The sequence below is a fragment of the Notechis scutatus genome, chromosome 3 (assembly GCF_049901735.1).
Source record: "Notechis scutatus isolate UNSWTSFEM ecotype Mainland chromosome 3, rNotScu1.2, whole genome shotgun sequence".
In the NCBI taxonomy this organism is placed as follows: domain Eukaryota; kingdom Metazoa; phylum Chordata; class Lepidosauria; order Squamata; family Elapidae; genus Notechis; species Notechis scutatus.
This window is the reverse complement of record NC_142011.1, coordinates 35372570-35390914: the sequence shown is the minus strand read 5'-3', so window position 1 is coordinate 35390914 and position 18345 is coordinate 35372570. Positions and strand designations below refer to the sequence as shown.

General features: G+C 38.0%; 1 protein-coding gene across 2 annotated transcripts in view; it reads right to left on the bottom strand.

Annotated features, from left to right (window-relative positions):
- The window catches only part of LOC113428192 (arf-GAP with SH3 domain, ANK repeat and PH domain-containing protein 1-like), a 47412-nt gene extending 29228 nt beyond the window's left edge, over positions 1 to 18184 (bottom strand). For both annotated transcript variants that reach the window (XM_087959496.1, XM_087959497.1), the window contains exons 1-9: positions 17678 to 18184; positions 12286 to 12358; positions 10118 to 10263; positions 8003 to 8068; positions 5466 to 5515; positions 5238 to 5367; positions 3614 to 3699; positions 2120 to 2195; positions 282 to 368 (exon numbers count right to left, since the gene is read on the bottom strand). In XM_087959496.1, the coding sequence (XP_087815622.1) occupies positions 282 to 368; positions 2120 to 2195; positions 3614 to 3699; positions 5238 to 5367; positions 5466 to 5515; positions 8003 to 8068; positions 10118 to 10263; positions 12286 to 12358; positions 17678 to 17803 (840 nt within the window). In that variant the 5' untranslated portion in view covers positions 17804 to 18184. The remainder of the gene's footprint in view (positions 1 to 281; positions 369 to 2119; positions 2196 to 3613; positions 3700 to 5237; positions 5368 to 5465; positions 5516 to 8002; positions 8069 to 10117; positions 10264 to 12285; positions 12359 to 17677) is intronic.
- Between the last annotated feature and the right edge of the window lie 161 nt (positions 18185 to 18345).

Here is an 18345-nt window from a genome sequence, read left to right as displayed (position 1 = left end):
AATACAGGAACACTCCATCTGTGAGTATTTCCTGAAGCTCTCTTCTTCTTTGAAGGAATTTTGAAACCAAATTATCTTCCATAAAATTGAAGAATTGACAGAAGCAAAGGCAGATTGGCAGAAACTGTGCTCATACACATGGTAAATTGCCTTTCCCCAATCAATTCTTCCTTTTAGTCGTTAAAAAAGGATTTCTAAGAATATTTCATCAGGTACCTGCTGTATAGAGAAATTTTGCTATTTCTCTATAGCAAAATTGGATGTACTGTCCCTAGTTTTACCTCTCTGGGCTCCAACTGCAATGCTGCTTTGAGCTGATCCCGAAGGGAACATAACTGCTTCTTCTCTTCTTCCTGCTTTGACTTCATCTAAAATGCATCACAAAAACATTCCATCAAACACATAAGTTGTTTTTGTGTTTGCTGCAAAATACTTTCAGTTGGCATTTCTTTCTATGCTGCCCAAGTCTCCAGGAAGTCTCCACAATATTAACAGCAATTTTAATCCCAGTTAAGATAACAAATTTAATGCTAACACCATTTGTTCCAAGTCTGACTGGTATTGTATTCAGTTGCCATTTGAAATTATGCCTCTTCACTGTTCCACGTACTTGAAAGGGATTAGGTTAAGATTAAAGTGAGATATTCAGACTACACAATACAGCATATAAAATCTGTCCAGAAGGAAAGTAAGTTTATTTATTATTTATTAAATTTATATGCCACCCACCTCCCCAATAAGTCGACTGTGGACAGTTTATAGATTATTATAGAGATGACGTCTTCTTACCCCATCAACCAGCTCCTGCAGAGAGTGCACCCCTTGGGGACCCAAGCCAATTGGCAAAATCAAGCTTTAATACCCTTCTGGAAGGTCAAAGGACCAAGTTACATGTCTTTCCATGGAACCATTTTACCTTTTATGCTGAACTTAATTATTAAGTTGGAAGTATCTGTTATGGATATGGCTACAAACCATCCAATTAGTATTTGAATACATATGCACTTCCTTAAAGATACATTCAAGAAACTGGTTGAATGTGATTTTAGGGTGGAGGACTTTGTGGAACCTTCAACCTGTTGCTGAAAGTTTACCTCACCAGATGTTAGGCACAAACAATCAAGTGCCCACATATAGTGTTTCAAGCTAATTATTTTATTTTATTCCACTTATACTACAGGAATTTCCCAGTCTGTTTGCCTTCTCTTGTGTACAAATTTATATTGTCCATGGAACTTAGAGGGGTGGTTAGGGCTAGGTATCTTGCAGCTGAGTAACAACTCAAGGCTAATTCCCCGCTTGATCCCCCTCTCTTTGCCTGCTTGGCTGTTTCCCAATATCAGTGTTGCATACCTGCATGGTATAATATGGTACACATAGTGCAGAACTCTACATATTTAGCATGTCCACTCTAGCTAGAGGCTGCACAAAATCGATGCATTAGGACAGAAGATAAATTTTATTTCATTTTATATTAAAAATAAACATAATATTCTCAAATCATAATCGTTCAATAATTCCCTTCTTGAAACTAAGTTACAACCTCCAATCCCTTTACACATGTGAACTTCCAAGTGTTTAATGTGGAGGCTGCATGCCCAGGACTTCAGGTTTTGTGAAACTGTAATAATGCAGCATGCATGAGAATGAAAAGCCAGAATGAGAATGAAAATCCACATTAGGCTAAGTGGATAGGCTCTTTCCTACACTTTTTACAAGGGTAGAAGGATTTTGGAAATGTAAGCTTTTGTTTTTGTTATGTTATTAAGAACAGTGTTTTTCAACCTCTGCAACTTTCAGATGTGTGGACTTCAACTGCCAGAATTCCCCATCCAGACAAACTGCTATTACTATTAGTTATATTATGTTCAAACAAACTAACTTCAAAATATGATATCTGGAGATAGCTTACTAATTCAAACCTTAGTTATGCCAAATACAACAAAGAATCTGATTAACTAAAAGTAGAGTGAAAACTTTGTACTTCTCTTTGAAAAGCATTTTGTTTCTGTGTGTGTAAGCTTAAGACTTGACAGAACTCATGTCTGTTTATGTACTTCACACTGTGTTTTAACCTGATGTGAAATTTTGGCCTATCAATTTCATATTGTATACTCACACTCTGTAGCTCAGGAGTTAGTTTCTCTATAAATTCCTTGTGCTTCTCTGTTGCCTTTAAACATTTCTGGAAGAAACTGATATAAAAATATCACGAAACCAAAGTAAAAATATATATGTTCAGTTCACACCATTGGACTCTTTCACATCAATATTACTACAACACTACTGTCTTTCCACAATTACCATCACAACTGCTGACCTCAGTATGTTGAAAATGATGCTTGAGCAGTAGAAAGAAGATGGGAAGTGGGAAGAGATGAGATAATGAATCACCCATCAGTGGGTGATTCATTAGAGGCACAGTAAAGCAAGAGTGAGTAATTGACTATCCAGAAGGTCTCTAATGCTCAAGTAAAACTACAGTATATAATATTGTGATAATGCTAGTATGAAATCAGTTCAGCTCCCAGATGTAACCATGAGAATGATGAGGTCCAGGATTTGAATTGCTGTAAGGATCTCATTTGGAAGAGCCCCTTTCAGGCTCACTATCCAGGAATGGAAGCTAGAAATATATCTCTTCACAGTTTTCAGATGCTGGCTGAAAAATTTATAGAAATATTGTTGTTGCTTTACCTGTGTTTCATTGGATTACTTCAATTGTTACCCATTCTTATAGGTGGAGGAACAGTTTATATATAAAACAGAATGAAATGATAGAATAGGCAAGCCCATTTGAAACTGGAGGTGGGGAAACACAACTCTCAAATGCTTCCTTTTCCATGCATAGTAGACAAAAACCTACTGACCTAAGTACCTATCCATCACACAATTTCCTTTCAGGAGAAGCAACATTGCTACGCTTCTATGATTAACACTACTGCTATTATTAGTGTTGTTGTTGTTGTTTACAGCATTGAAATATTATATCACCCACATTTTTTTAAAAATGGACACTCCATTCCACTCCTCTACTGTCTTCACAAGTCATTTTGAAACTGGTGGAAACTCAAACAGAGCAACTGGTTCCAACTGGATTTTGAGTGGATGCCCTTTGCAATTGTTCTTGCATAGTTCAAAGATTTTTAAATAATTGGTTTATTTAATGTAGTGGTAAAAACAAAAGGCCGGCATTTAGAATTTAAAATAAATATTGATATACCGTTTTTCATTTGTCTTAATCCCAAACAATTTACAGCAACATCTCTCCCCTTCCAAAGGGTAGAAAAATTAACAGGGCCGGCAAAAGCCAACATAAAAATATGGGTTATGAGAAGTGCCTAACCTGTTCGTTTTGCAACAGACTATATTCTGTGTTTTAGAGTTCAGGCAATAGTAAGAAAAAAATGGAAATGGAAATGAAGATTTGCAAGGATCAGATTGCTTACCCATAATAGAGTAAAATGTACAATATAGGATAAAATATATTTAGGCCATAGATTCACATTTACAAAGGTTTGTGGAACAAGAAATTTGTATTTAAACTGTCCTATTATCTTTGGTGCCAAGAGAATTGTGAAGAATGAAAAGGTAGAAAATAGACAGCACTTACTTGAACTGGGAGTTGCAGTGCTTGATGTTATTCTGCAGCAAGTCAACTCCTTTCTTGGTTTTAAGCTCGTTCACTTTAATTAGGTACTGGAGGAAAAGGTTACATAGCTGACTTTTTGAGCTACATTATTGTTTGTTTGCTTAGCCCTCCTCTATTCTTGAGTGCTAAGTTACACTTTGCAATTCTTTCTTTTTAACTCATGCACAAAGAATTATGATAATCTTTGCTTTACATAAACTCAAAGATGATTTTACTTGTGTTGAAGTAATTCAAATTTATTTTTATGATCTGTCTTTTAAATTCTATGAAAGGCAGAGTTTACAAAGGTGTTTACACTAGCTAAACCAAATGTTACATTTATAGTTCCCAAGTATTAGGATAAACTTATTTCCAATAGCTAGCAGCAAAAAAATTAATTGCTACATAGTGGTGATTATGGTACTATGGTAGAATTAAGCTCAGAATAACTATACTTGAATTTTAGCAAATAATGGAAGTATTGTACATTCTCAGAGACTGAATGATGCTTTAAAAATGAAGGTCCCAATGTTAAAGGAATTGAAGGATATATATTCACAAATTAAAAACAAACTTAATTTATTGGAAACAATTAAAAGAGTTGGCTCTAGATTCTCCTATATCAACTGAAGATATGTCTTCAATTTGAAGAGGAAATTGGGCACAAAACAGGAAGTGATTTTTGCCACTTCGCCTCTTCATTGCAACTGTGTATTACCTCCCCTGCTTTTTGAAACCCACTACAGATAGTCCTCAACTTATGACCACAACTGAGCCCAGAATTATGGCCATCCATTGTGGAGGTTATTAAGTGACACACATGATTGGCTTCCTTAATGACCACAACCCTGGCTCTCCCCATGGTGGTCATTATGCAGTTCATTAAGTGGAGCATGGGATGCCTCAGGGGCCCAGGCTCACAGTGTAGCACCTCCCAGCTTATCCACCTGATTCCTGACTTGTCAGGGCCTCCCCAGTCTCCCGAGGCTCTCCTTGCAAGCTTCCCACACCCTTGGACTTCTCTCCCCCAATCATGCCTATCTTTTAGAAAAAGAACCATCCAAATTGCTATGCAGCCTTCTTATACTATACAGAGGCCAGATGGTGCTTTCCTGGAAGTGGGCACCAGTTTGGAAGCAGGCACAATTCTCACAATCCAAGAATTTTGCTGCTCCCAAAATGATGCCCACTACTGGGACAACACCATGAGGCCTCTGTAGAGTATAGCAAGGCCACATGGCAGATCGGCCATTTCTCTTTCCTAGAGGCAATCTTCAGAAAAGATAAATGAAGTAAGTTGTGACAGGGAGCGAGAAGATCCAAGGTTGTGGTGCCTGGTGGAGCGGGAACCAGGTCCACAGCCTGTGAAAACCAAGCCAGGAGGAAGATATAAGCCCATTCCCTTCTAGCACTGAAGATATTACCTAGCTGTGTATTGAACTTCCAAAACAGCCAAGCTCAGAGAGTACCAACAATTCCACGGGATGGAGTTAATAGATTCTCACCCATTTCAGAGGGATCATGCTCAGAGTCCTGCCTAAGCTGAAATAGAGACAGGCTCAGGACCTCCTTCCTGAGAAGAAACTTCACCATCTGCCTGCCTCACCTCACACATATGTAACTGGAACATCCTTCGCTCTTTTTCCATCTCCTCCGCAATCTCTCCTCCAGCAACCTCTGTCCTCACCATTCCATATTGTTTTGCCAGCTCGCGCTTTTCTTTCTCTATCTTTGCACTCAAGTAGAGAAAAAGCAATGTTAGGTATTTTAATAAAATAACCTCAAAATAAAGTAGTGTTAGTTTTCTAAAGAAGATAATATGAAACCAACTTACAGTTTGCTTTCATAGTCTTTCCAAGCTTTTTCAAAAGGCTTTTTAAAATCCTATTGAGAGAGGAAGCAACACTTTAATGCTGCGTTTGATCTTTTGTTCTATTTTTCTACTCCCAAATAATTTTACATTGCTAAGCTATTCTGTTAACATGTATGAGTTTGTGTGTCAAGCATTCCAATTGCTCTGAGTCCCTTTCCCTTCAGTTATTATCAGAACAATCAGATTCTATTTTTCTGAATATTGCTAAATACCATTGTACTGTTTGTACAATACACCACAATTTTTCCTCAATTAATTCCATTTGGCTCTGTTGGTCATCTATTTTATCTGTAGTTGTCTATGTAGTTGATTATCTGTATCTATGCATTATGCTTGCATGTACTTGATTCCTAATTTTATTTTTATCACTTGCTAGAACTATCTTTAATAATACAGAAAATTACCTATTGCAATTAATCTGTTTAACATGATTAGTGTTTAAGACAGTATTCCCCTTTATATAATACTTTACAGTATGCTTCATCATTATGCTTCTTTAAGCACAATATTGGTACTAAACAAAGTTTTGTTTCAAATAATCAATTACTAAAATAGAAGTTTGGAATGACCAACCCTCAAGATGTCTAACTGTACTCATCAGACTTAATTAGTACCTTCTCTGACAGAAGCAACACCTACTTGATCTTTTCAACTCAGATTATCAGGGATAAAATCTGAGGCTACATATTTGCAAACGTTCCTGACCTATGGTTCCTTCTTCTAACCGTGGTATTGAAAACAATATACAAAAAAAGAGCCACTACATTTCCAAAGAGTTTGAAAACCTACCAACAGATGAAATAAATATTGTAGTTGCGTTTTCAATTTTGTATAGTGTGTGGCATCATAGAGAGTGAATTCTTTCAGATGATCAGCTTTTCCAAATTCCCTTTTCCAGAAAGCTATATTAAAATGTTATCCACCAGTCTTTGAATTGACATAAAAGTAATCTGGAATGCATTGTTCTGCCCCAATCGGTCCCAGAGCAATCTGCTATGGAGTCTCCCTAACTGGCATCAGCAATGAAGTTGGTGATAGGTGCCACCTTTATACACTTATTGCAGAAGTTAAGGCAAGGGATTTGTGGATTTTCCCCACCATTGCTTTCCCTCCAACCTGCTGGATGGAAAAAAGAAGTGCAGGTAGACGCTAACATCAGTAGGTTTATGTACCTATTGGCTTCCCCCACTAATAGTTTGCAAGTACAGGAAGATGCAATGCATGAAACAAGGTCCCCTATCCTGCTCAGGAAAATGCTAGCGTCGCACCTCTGACCAGCCAGACTACAGAAACACTGGCCTAAAGTATAAAAAGGAGTTGGGCAGATCCCAAGCTGAAGACTGCATTAGCATACCTATGATGAAATATGCTAGAGTGTATTCACAGCCCAGCAGATAAGAAGAAAAACACCAGGGGTGGGATTCTACCAGTTCACACCTATTCTCTAGAACTGGTTGTTAACATTCTAAGCAGTTTGGAGAACTGGTTGTTAGAAGAAATTACTGGCCTAATCCTGTAATGAAAGCAGGAAGGAAACATTCTGGTGTTGCTTACAGAAACTGCCTCTCCATTAACCCTTATTACATTCTTGGCAGGACTAGACTTCCTGTCTCAGGAACCTCTCTGGAGTTTTTTCCCCCCTCCTTTGCTGGTACTTTGCTTGTGTGGAGTGACCATTCAAAGTTATAATGGCAATGAAAAAAGTGACTTATGACCATTTTTCACACTTATGACTGTTGCAGCATACCCACAGTCATGAGAGGCCAGGCGAGGAGATGCGTGCCTCGATGTGAGTGATATTGAGTTGGCCACGCCCACCAACTAAGCCACGCCCACAGAACCAGTTGTTAAAAAATTTGAATCCCACCCCTGAAAAACACTATTTTAAAACTGAAACAATTAAGGACAACTTTAAGCGGTCTCTGCTGGTGATGAGTGTGGAAGAAAAACTTCAAAGCTGCCAATATGAGTTTTCCTTCCTTGTGGTTTTGTGTCCTCTGAACTGAAACTTAAGTTTAAAAATAAGCTTACCCTTGACATTTTCAAATTATCCATAGAGAAATACCTTGAGTTGGTTTCGTCTGCTTATTTAGGAATTATGTAATTTTTCCTATCACTTCCTCACAAATGAAATGTTAATTGATAATACCACAGCTTTGGAACTGATTGTATTCCTCAGAAAACAAGAATAGTGTCCGCAACTGCCCAAAATAATTAACAGAAAAGTAGTCTGTGTAAAAGGGGACTTTGCAAGAAAATAACTTCAGGATTATGAAGTTGAGCACATATGATTGTCATTGTCATATTGTCATGAGTGAAATAGGATGAAAAGAGCTGTCCCTAATAAAGAGTGTGAGCTGCATCCTACAACATAGGAAAGCAACTATTGAAACTACAGGGTGATTCTTTTAGAGACCGTGGAATCACATTTTGAAAATCCACAAACAGATGACTTGCTTTAATACACATTCTACAATCTATTTCCAGCATCAACTCACCCCTTTGAAATCTCCCTTGACCAGCGAATCCAGAGAAAACTGAATGTTGTGATAGAGGCTCAGCAACTGAAAAACAACGTTTGTTATGTAGTTGGCATGTAACAAGTGCTCTTGCACTTAGGATATTGAAAACTGTTGTAATAACTTACATTAAAGTATGCAGTATAGTATGGGCTATTATGTGGAATGCTTTCATACAGGTGATGTTTATAGACATTAAGAAGAATCAAGACTAGCAAGCAGCTGTTCTCTTATAATGTCTGGTCTCCATAATTCTATTTATGAGGCAGGGCAGGTGATATAAGAACCTCCCCTAAAAGCATTCAGATTCAGCAGTACTGCAGGAATTTAAAAACAAGGATAGAAGCAGGCAACACCAGTCTCAGAGCAGTGTACAGGTAATCCTCAATTTACAACTGTTCATTTAGTGACTGTTCAAATTTGCAACAGCAGTGAAAAAATGACTTATGGTAATTTTTCACACTTCTGGCCTTGGTAGCATCCTCATGATCATGTGATCAAAATTCAGATGCTTGGCAACTTATGACTGTTGCTGTGTCCCAAGATCATGTGATAGCAAAATCAAAGGGGAAGCCACTGATGTAATAACCATCTTACTAACTTATCAATTGCAGTGATTCACTTAACAACTGTGGCAAGAAAGATTGTAAAATGGGGCAAAACTCCTTAACAAATGTCTCATTTAACCAAAAGTAGCCAAGTGAACTTTTTACTGGTGTGGAGAAAGGGACATGGTATGAAATAGGAAGGAGCAACTGATAACAATTGAATTCCACCCTTGCTTAGTGCTGGCAGTGCTGGCATCAAGGGGTCATGACAAGCAACATCTAGAAGAACCCTGTGGAATGGGATGTGCCTGCGACCCCCCAGTATTAAAATTAATGGCCACATGAAACCCCTACTCAGCAGAAATACCAGAAAACTTTTAAAGTCCTCATTAGGCACAAAACTAGCAGTGCACAGCTGGCAAACTGCACTATCTTTCCTGGTTCAAATGTTCTATGCAGTGTAAACTAGTCTTCCTTAATGACAGGTCCTTGCTCTTTCAAAAGTGCGCCAAATCAGTGCATATAAAGAGCCTGTGTAAGATGAATGAGGTCTTCAGAATGGATTGATTGAGCATTTGAGGGCAAATGCTTCTGCAGAAGCCAAGTATCCTATCTCTTCTGCAGCTACATTTAAAGGACCAATAGGAAGCTGGTTGATCCTCAACCCAGATTACATCAGCAGCCAAATGATTGGTGTAGTATGCCACATTTTGTTTTATTTCCATTCAATCATCTCCAATTCTCAGAGACTGCCTGGACAAGCCCCTGCATTTCTCTTGGCAAGGTTTTTCAGAAGTGATTTGTCATTGCTTCTTTCCTAGAACTGAGAGAAATGACTGGCCCAAAGTCACCCAGCTGGGACAAGAACCCAAGGTGGCACTAGATCCAGTCTCCCGCTTTCTAGTGTGATGCCTTAAATGCTACACCAAATTAGCTTTCATGCCAGATTATACTCATGGCAAAAATTATATCATGAGAACATTACTTCAGAACTGGAACAGCTAAAGATGACTTTAATCAGTGAATCCTTTGGGCTGGAATTAAGATGAAGGGAAACTCTTGAGGGCATACCTTTAAAACCAGGATTGAATTGGAGTTCTGATGGGAATTCTGGCATAATCTTAAAATATGCAGATTGCAATTAAAATTCTCATACATTTGTCCCCAACCTTATTCCTGTCTCAGGTTCCCCAAATGCTGAGTGTGAGCTTTGGTCCACAAAAAATTGACTACCCATTTATGGAAAGCATCAAAATGTCCTGCTGCTTCCTATGATGAATAAATGTATTAGGCATATTTTCCATTTTTATAACTAGGACATTAGTTAACCATGTAAATTTCTTGACACCTGTGGTCATATTTTGCACAGGTCAGGGAGAGATATTTGATTCCCCTCAATGGATTTCCTAAAATGCAATTAATGTCAGCTATCATGACAAACTGCAAGAGACCTGTCCATGGTCCTCCAGATGCTGCTGGAAAACGATGCCCAGTAAACCCAACAGCAGGGCATAGGAAATGGGAGGGCAGGTGGATGGGACAGTACCAGGCTCTTGATGGCTTCTAGCAGCTCTTGTGAAAATGAAGCAAAGGTGGTAAAAGCTTCAGACAGCTTTTCATCTCCGCTGTTGTGATAGTTTCCTGAAAATTTCTCCAGGGCAGCAATGTGAGCTTCTAAGTGGCTAATGACATCTGCAGAAATAAAAAAGGTATTTGAATGTTCTTGCATGTCTTTTTCTGAGGCAAACGATGCTGTATTATAAAAGAAAATCTGGAAACATTGGCAGGAACCCATTTCATTTATTTTAATGGCCCTAAAACCCACATGAATACATAAAGTATTGGAATAGTCTGGAATTTAGCATAAGGATATGTACTTTGGGAAGGACGCAGAATGCAGCATGAAGACAAGGATGTACAACTAACTGTTTGTTAAGAAGCACAGCAGGAGAGAATATGTGGTCTTCCAGTTTTTGAACTGCAGTTCTGTTCCATTAATGGTCCTCCTGACCATGCTGGCAAAGGCAGATAAGAGCTGAAGTTCCCTGCCAAATGTGGAATTATAGACTGCCAAATGGTAATCCTTTACAACGAAGATTGCATTCTAATAAAATACGATCCCTTCATCTTTTCTCATCTGGAACTAATGACTTCCAAATGTTTCCTGAATGGGAAATTTATCTGCAAGAGGAATCCAAATACAGAAAGGAGGTGTAATGACAAACGGGTCACAGAGAGAGAGCTGCTCAGGAGTGAAGGGAGCACTTTTGGAATAAAGTTTCTCTTTGAGAAATTGATGATAACATGGTAATGTCCATGATTATGCTGTTTGTTTTTGGGATCAATTTGTTTATAAAAGTACTTGTTTGATCTAATTTCTTTGAAGGAATATTACAGACAGCTTGGCTGGATTCACACTGTGGGAATATCTCTGCAGGGGAGAAGGACAGCAAGCGATACCACAATGGCATCATCATGCGAAAATGCAAATTATATAATTTGTGTCAATTGTGAACATGTGATGCTTATGATTGTATAAACTAAGTTTGATTCTTACTTATTGTAGTGTATAATTAATGTGCAAATCAGGCTATAGAGCTTAACTGTGGCACAGTTTATTTTGTGAATCCAGCCTTTTTCTTGCATACACAGATGTGTTTTTAAGCAGAGTACATATATTTAGTCTGCTGCACCCAAAACAGTCATGTAACAAAGATGTACACAACATCAGTGAAGAGCCAATTTCCATGGAGTTCAGCAAGATTGTCTGCAGTGGGTAGCATTTGCATCTACAGCTTGACACAGGATTCTAGAATGTCTCCTTCTCAGAGAAACCAGCTTTTCATGGACTAAATGAAAAGGGTTTAATATAAGGGAGAGCTGCTTAGTGCTAGGCATGTACCGAGTTTGAATTTCTTTGTCATGCCTGAATGAATATATTTGACAGGTAGCAGTCCTATGCATCCAACCTGAAAATGGCAGTTTATGCAATATATTTACCCAGTGTGAACATAAAATAAACTTTTCTTTTCTTGCATGTCATGGACTTGGCTTATGTTGACTACAAGACGGTTGCCTAATTTATGGTTCAGTGTAAGCTGCCTCCTCCTCCCTTTTCTCTTTTTGGTTCCTTTGAGAAAGTATTGACTTCTTGCCTGCAGTTTTCTTGGCAAAGTCTTTCAGAAATAATTTGCCATTGCCTGCTTCTTAGAGCAGAGAGGGAGTGACTGGCCCAAGGTCACCCAGCTGGCTTCGTGCCTAAGCTGGGACTAGAACTCAGAGTCTCCCAGTTTCTAGTCTGATGCCTTTATCACTACACCAGAGGTGGTATTCAGCAGGTTCTGACTAGTTCTGGAGAAGCAGTAGCGGAAATTTTGAATAGTTTGGAGAACCGACAAATACTACCTCTGACTGGAGATTTTACAGTATCCTTCCCCTGCCACGCCCACCAAGTCACGCCCACAGAACTGGTAGTAAAAAATTTGAATCCCACCACTGCACTACACCAAACTAGCTCTCTAAACAGCCTTACTAAATTCAACATTCTTACTGAAGTAGGATCTATTTCCAGATACCTGTATTTTTAAGAATTGAGAGAAGGAACTAAATGAATTCGTCCTTTAAAAAAAACCCTCCTTAAACATACAGAAATGTCATTCTGGTCTGCCAGATTTGGCTGCCTTGGCTACATCCCATTTCTTGTTACATTCCCACCTTGTCCAGTCGTGTGCTCTGCTTTGACAGCTTTCCTCATTTTTTGCAGAACAGTTCGATCTGAATCCAAGTCCTAAAAGCATGAAAAAAAAAAGACTAAACATATGTTCTCTTCTGTCCACAACTATAGTCACAGTAATTGGGAAAAGTATCTTATTGCAGAGTTACCAACATGCTAATACTTTAATTTTGCAATTCATTAGGAGTAGCTTTTATAGCAAACCATAAGGATACTAAAATGGCTTGGAATGATCTCATTATACAAAGGTTGTGGTTATATCCTAGCATCATGATATCAGACAGAACTTTATATAAGTGATGGTATTCGCATGATGACATAATGCATATATTGTCATCTCTCCCCCACAAAAACCTATGTTCACAGAAGTTTTTAAGACAACAATGATGGCAATACAACTGAGAAGTTTCTGGAAGATTTCAGTGGTTTTGTTCAGATACAGATACAGATAATCAGAGTTGGAAGGGACCTTGTAGGTCATCTAGTCCAACACCCGCCCAAGCGGGAGACCCTACACCATTTCTGACAAATGGCAGTCCAATCTCTTCTTGAAAGTCTCAACTGATGGCGCTCCCACAACTTCCGAGGGCAAGCTGTTCCATTGGTTGATTGTTCTCACTGTCAGAAAGTTTCTCCTTGTTTCCAGGTTAAATCTCTCCTTGTTCAGTTTCCATCCATTGTTCCTTGTCTGGCCTACAGGAGCTTTAGAAAATAGCTTGACCCCTTCCTCCCTGTGGCAGCCCCTCAAATATTGGAAGACCGCTATCATGTCTCCCCTGGTCCTTCTCTTTACTAGACTAGCCAAGCTCAGTTCCTGCAACCGTTCGTTGTATGTTTTAGCCTCCAGTCCCCTAATCATCCTGGTTGCTCTTCTCTGTACTTTTTCTAGAGTCTCAACATCTTTTTTGTAATGTGGTGAACAAAACTGGATGCAGTACTCTAGGTGTGGTCTTACTAAGGCTTTACAGAGTGGTATTAGTACTTCCCTTGATCTTGACTGTATCCCTCTGTTAATACAATTTAGGATTGCATTAGCTTTTTTGGTGGCTGCTGCACACCGCTGGCTCATATTTAGCTGGTTGTCCACTAAGACTCCAAGATCCCTCTCACAGTTACTGCTATTGAGCCTGGTTTCACCCAGTCTATTTGTGTACTTTTGGTTTTTCTTGCCTAAGTGTAGGACTTTACTTTTCTCTATATTGAATTTCATTTTATTAGATATGGCCCAGTGTTCTAGTCTGTCAAGATCCATCTGGATCTTGAGCCTACCTTCTTGGGTGTTAGCTATTCCTGCCAGCTTAGTATCATCTGCAAATTTGGTAAGTTCCCCTTCTATTCCCTCATCTAAGTCGTTAATGAAGATATTGAAGAGTACTGGGCCTAAGACGGAACCTTGTGGCACCCCACTGCTTACTTTCCTCCATGTAGACTTAGACCCATTAAGGCCTACTCCTTGAGTACGGTTTGCCAGCCAGTTGCGAATCCATCTAGTGGGGTGCTATCTATTCCACTTTTTTCTAGCTTACTAAGAAGTAGGTTGTGGTCTACTTTATCGAATGCCTTGCTGAAATCTAAATATATTATGTCCACAGTATTTTGCTGGTCTACTAATTTAGTCACTGTGTTGAAGAATGAAATAAGATTGGTTTGGCATGATCTCTTCTTAACAAACCCGTGCTGACTGCTAGTTATTATTTTACTTGTTTCTAGATGTTGGTAGATCTGTTTTTTTATTATCTTTTCCAGTATCTTCCCGGGTATTGATGTTAGGCTGATTGGTCTATAGTTTCCTGGGTGTTTTTTTTCCTTTTTTGAAGATCGGAACCACATCAGCTCTTTTCCAGTCCTCTGGTAGTTCCCTGGTGCTCCAGGATTTTGGAAAGATATGGTGCAGTGGTTCTGAGATGACCTCTGCCAGCTCCTTTAAAACTCTGGGATGTAATCCATCAGGCCCCCGTGATTTGTTTTCATCAAGATCAGATGGGTGTTCTCTTACTATTTTTTTTTTTGCTTATTTTAACTTTTATTTCTGGTCTGTCTTTTACAGTTATGTTTTTGGTGGGTTGAGCTATAGTTTCTTTTTGCATGAAGACCGATGCAAAGAATGAGTTAAGCAGTTCTCTCTGTTGCCTGTTACTTCCTTGCCATCTTCTCTCTTTAGTGAACTGACTGTTTCCTTGATTTTTTTCTTGTTATTTATATGTTGGAAGAAACTTTATATGTTGGAAGAAACAGTTCAGATTTATTACACTCAATTATATAAAGTTACCTTCATAACTAAAAAACCTGCTTGGATTACTGCAATACACACTACATGAGGCTTCCCTTGAAGACCACCCAGAAGTTACAACTGGTCCAGAATGCAGTGACATGAACTGTGTTGGGTGCCCTGAGGTTTGCCCATTACTCCTGTTCCACAAGTTGCATTGGTTCTCAGTTTTCTTCCAGGTGCAATTCAAGTTGCTAATATCTTTAAAGCCCTATATAGCATGGGACAAAGTTACCTGCAGGACTGCCTTGCTTGCAGCAGATAAAATAGGCACATTGCAAATCATTTCCCTTAAACATTGCCATCTTGTGGGTCCTTGGAAGGTTGCCTTTTCTGTTGCAGCCCTTGCCCTATGATACTCCCTCTTCCCACTTCAAGGTGCTCCTATCCTTTTATCCTTCTGGAGAGAATGCAAGATTTGACTCCAATACCCCAAGCAGAGGTGAGGTAAGATGAGAATGTAGGTTGCACCTGACAAATAGGATTGAAGTGCCACGTTTCTCTGTTTTATTGTTTTAAGTTTTAGGATTGTATATATTTATGGGATGCAAGCTATCTAGAGTGGGTTTTAAAATGGGCAGCTATACAAATGCTGTTCAGATTTTTGCAGATCATTCAATGCTGCAATTTTCTCTCCTGCACCTCAAGATAAGAATAACTTCATCAGTTCTCAGCTTCTGGAAGTCCTTCAAGATCTAGTTTTACCAGCAGGCCTGGAAGGCCAAGGGACAGATGATTTAGTGAGGTGGCTCCATTGCTATTAATCTCCCTTTGTTTAAAAAAAACTATACAAACAACTAGAACAAGTATAATGTTTTTAATACTTGTTAATGAAAATTATTTTGGATATTTATTATTTTACTTTGTTGTTTATTTCCCAGAATTACTTGCTTGTGAGATGGTTGATAATATAAATTATATAAATAAATACACTCAAATACATATACTGGAAAGCATGGGCAAGGATTGTTAACAATTATCCTTTTTGTGTGGAATGAAGATTTGTCACTGTACAGTTGGTGGAAGTTCAAGGTGTGAGCTAACTAAATGAGATTTTCTTATTTTATTTTTCTATTGGTCAGATGGACAGCACTAAAACCATTAACTATATGATCCACAGGCAGAGAAATACTATTCAATGTACACAGATAAGGCCTACTACTTTTTGGGACTTAGATTACACATTATTTTCAAATTAAACCTTAAACTAAAGAAAATAAATAAAATAGTCAGACCAAAATAAAACCTCAGCATTGTTCCACATGCGACAAATGTGAAAAATACCTTTAATGGAATAATTATTGTAAACAGAGTAGCTCTCAGAACTCTACACTGAAAACAGAGACATAAATAAAAATGAAGCAAACAAAAATGTTCAAAAATGCAAAAATAAAAGAAAAATGGCAGTCTGCTGATATGATGAATGGCAACAGAGACAGGAATATTTGTGCAGCTAAACTCTGAATTCCAGATAAAAACAGGGAGAGACAAAGAGTTATGTCTGAATAACAAATTCAAAGAAATTAAGGACAACAGAAAAATGAGGATAAAAAATTGTTTTTTTTTAAAAGTAAGAAAATTACAGAAATCAAAGAGGCAAGCACATACTATGGAAAAGGAACTATAAAGAGGTGGCACAACTCTAAAGGAAAACAGAACAAAAGAGATTGTGAAAGCATAAATGCATGAAAATATTTTATCACAGAGCTACAATAAAACATTCTGGAAAACAAAGCTACCTGGCCTTACAAAATATTGCTAATAACAAACCAGCAGGAGTTGATTAAATTCTAACAGAATTATTTAAAATCTGACAACATCATGAAATTAAAGTTCTACATGCAGGTATGGAATGTTCTACAATAGTAAGATAATGCCAGATGAAATAATGTCAGTGCTAATTAAGAGAACTAATAATGGAGATAAAGCTTTAGACTTATAATGGGAACTTCACCAATGTTTCCTTTTCCTGATGCTACAAGTTTTCCCCCTCCAAACTATTAATATTACTTTCTGGTTTCTGGTTTCCTGCTACCAATTTTTAAATTAAATGTTACATCCTGTCCTAACTTTTAACAAACTTTTGATAGCTTTCAGAATCTGCTCAGCTCTTTACAAAACTTAACTAGCTATCCCTTTCTGGAACTTTCTTCACAATAAGTGTGGTTATTGGGAAACTAAAACGAAAAATGTGCAACAAATTTTAAAAGAGGAAATGAAAAGTCAAAGAGGCAGAAATGGTTTTAAAAATCACAAGCAACAAATATTTACTGTAAAGTATCCCTTCCATAGCTGTATAAAAAGTATCCTACCTAACTCTTATCCTTTTAAAAATATCAATTATACATATTATCAGGTGCTTTCTCAGAATGAAGCCTTGTTTCTTTTCATGTGATTCATTCCCAAGTAATATTGAGAGAAGACCATAATCTATCCTGATAAATTGTATATAAAAAGTTGAAGTGCTGACATAGGATGAGAGTAATAACTCAAGAAAAACCTGAATTCACTACACCAAAGAGGCATATCAACCTCTCTCAGGTTGTGCCCATGGGAATTCTGCAGTCATTAGATAAGACTCCAATTCATGGCTTCTTCAACAATGAAATGAAACCCATTAAGGCTCAGAGAAACTCTGTGCAGCTTAAAGTCCTGTGATGGTCTGGATCTGAAGAGGGTAGCTGTACTAAAGAGCTTATGGCATTTTACGGAGTAACACATTTATTATGGTCAAACTCTTGTACATCATAACCCTTTTGTCAGCTTGTTTGGAAAGCTTTAATGGATTATCAACCTCTGTGAGCATCTGGAGGCACAGATAGACATTAATACTTTTAAAACAGAGATTTAATATTAGATTTTTCAGTTTTTCAGGAACTTAATTTTTAATTGTCAATTGCATTTTTATTATGTAAACTGCTTTGAACTTCCATTTTTTAAAAAATAATGTGCATATTATTTCACAAATAATAATTGGTTACATGTTAATAGGGTGAGGTAAAATTTCTTGGTTCCTGTTTACTCCCAAAAAACACAACCCAATAAAGCAACTGATTCAATCCAGTTGTTTTGTCTTAGAGCCTCTTTCCCTGCTCCTCCCTTACCTCCTCTAAGCTGCACACGGTATTCCTGCATTTGCCCATGTGGCTAGTAAAGGAGGAAGTTGTTGGAGAGCTCAGATCCTCCTGGCTTTGGGAGATGAAGTCTTGGACAGAAATCAGGTCCGGCATTTTTGTGTCCGAGGCGGGTGGATGCAGCAAAGGAGCACACAGCCTTGGGCTATCCAGCAAAGTCAGAGAGGTGGAATATCAGGCCACAGAAAAAAAGGGGAACAGGATTGAGAGGAAGCAGCTAAGGGTAGCTGAGCAGACCACAAACCTCTGAAAAGCAGAGCAGCAGCTTGCTCGCTGTCCCTCTATAATTCTGCTTTCCTGTCCACACAGAGAGAGCAGTGCTTAAAGAAGTGCTCAGACTCATGCACTTTTCTACCACCTGGTAATTGCCTACCTTGTGACTTTCCAAGGCCATAGACTAGAGTGACTTGGAGAGGAGTGTTTGGCTACCAATTCTCTTTAGGAAAATAGCAAAATTGTCTTTCTTCTGCCAAGCTTTTAAATTTTATTTTTTGTATGTTTAAAATATTCAACAGTCTCAAGTATTTTCATAAACAGAAAGGCAGAATATACATTCCATAATAAATAAAAATAAATAAAATTATGCTAAAATACTTTTTTAAAAATTAACTTTTTTTTAAATTCCTGGATGCTGATTA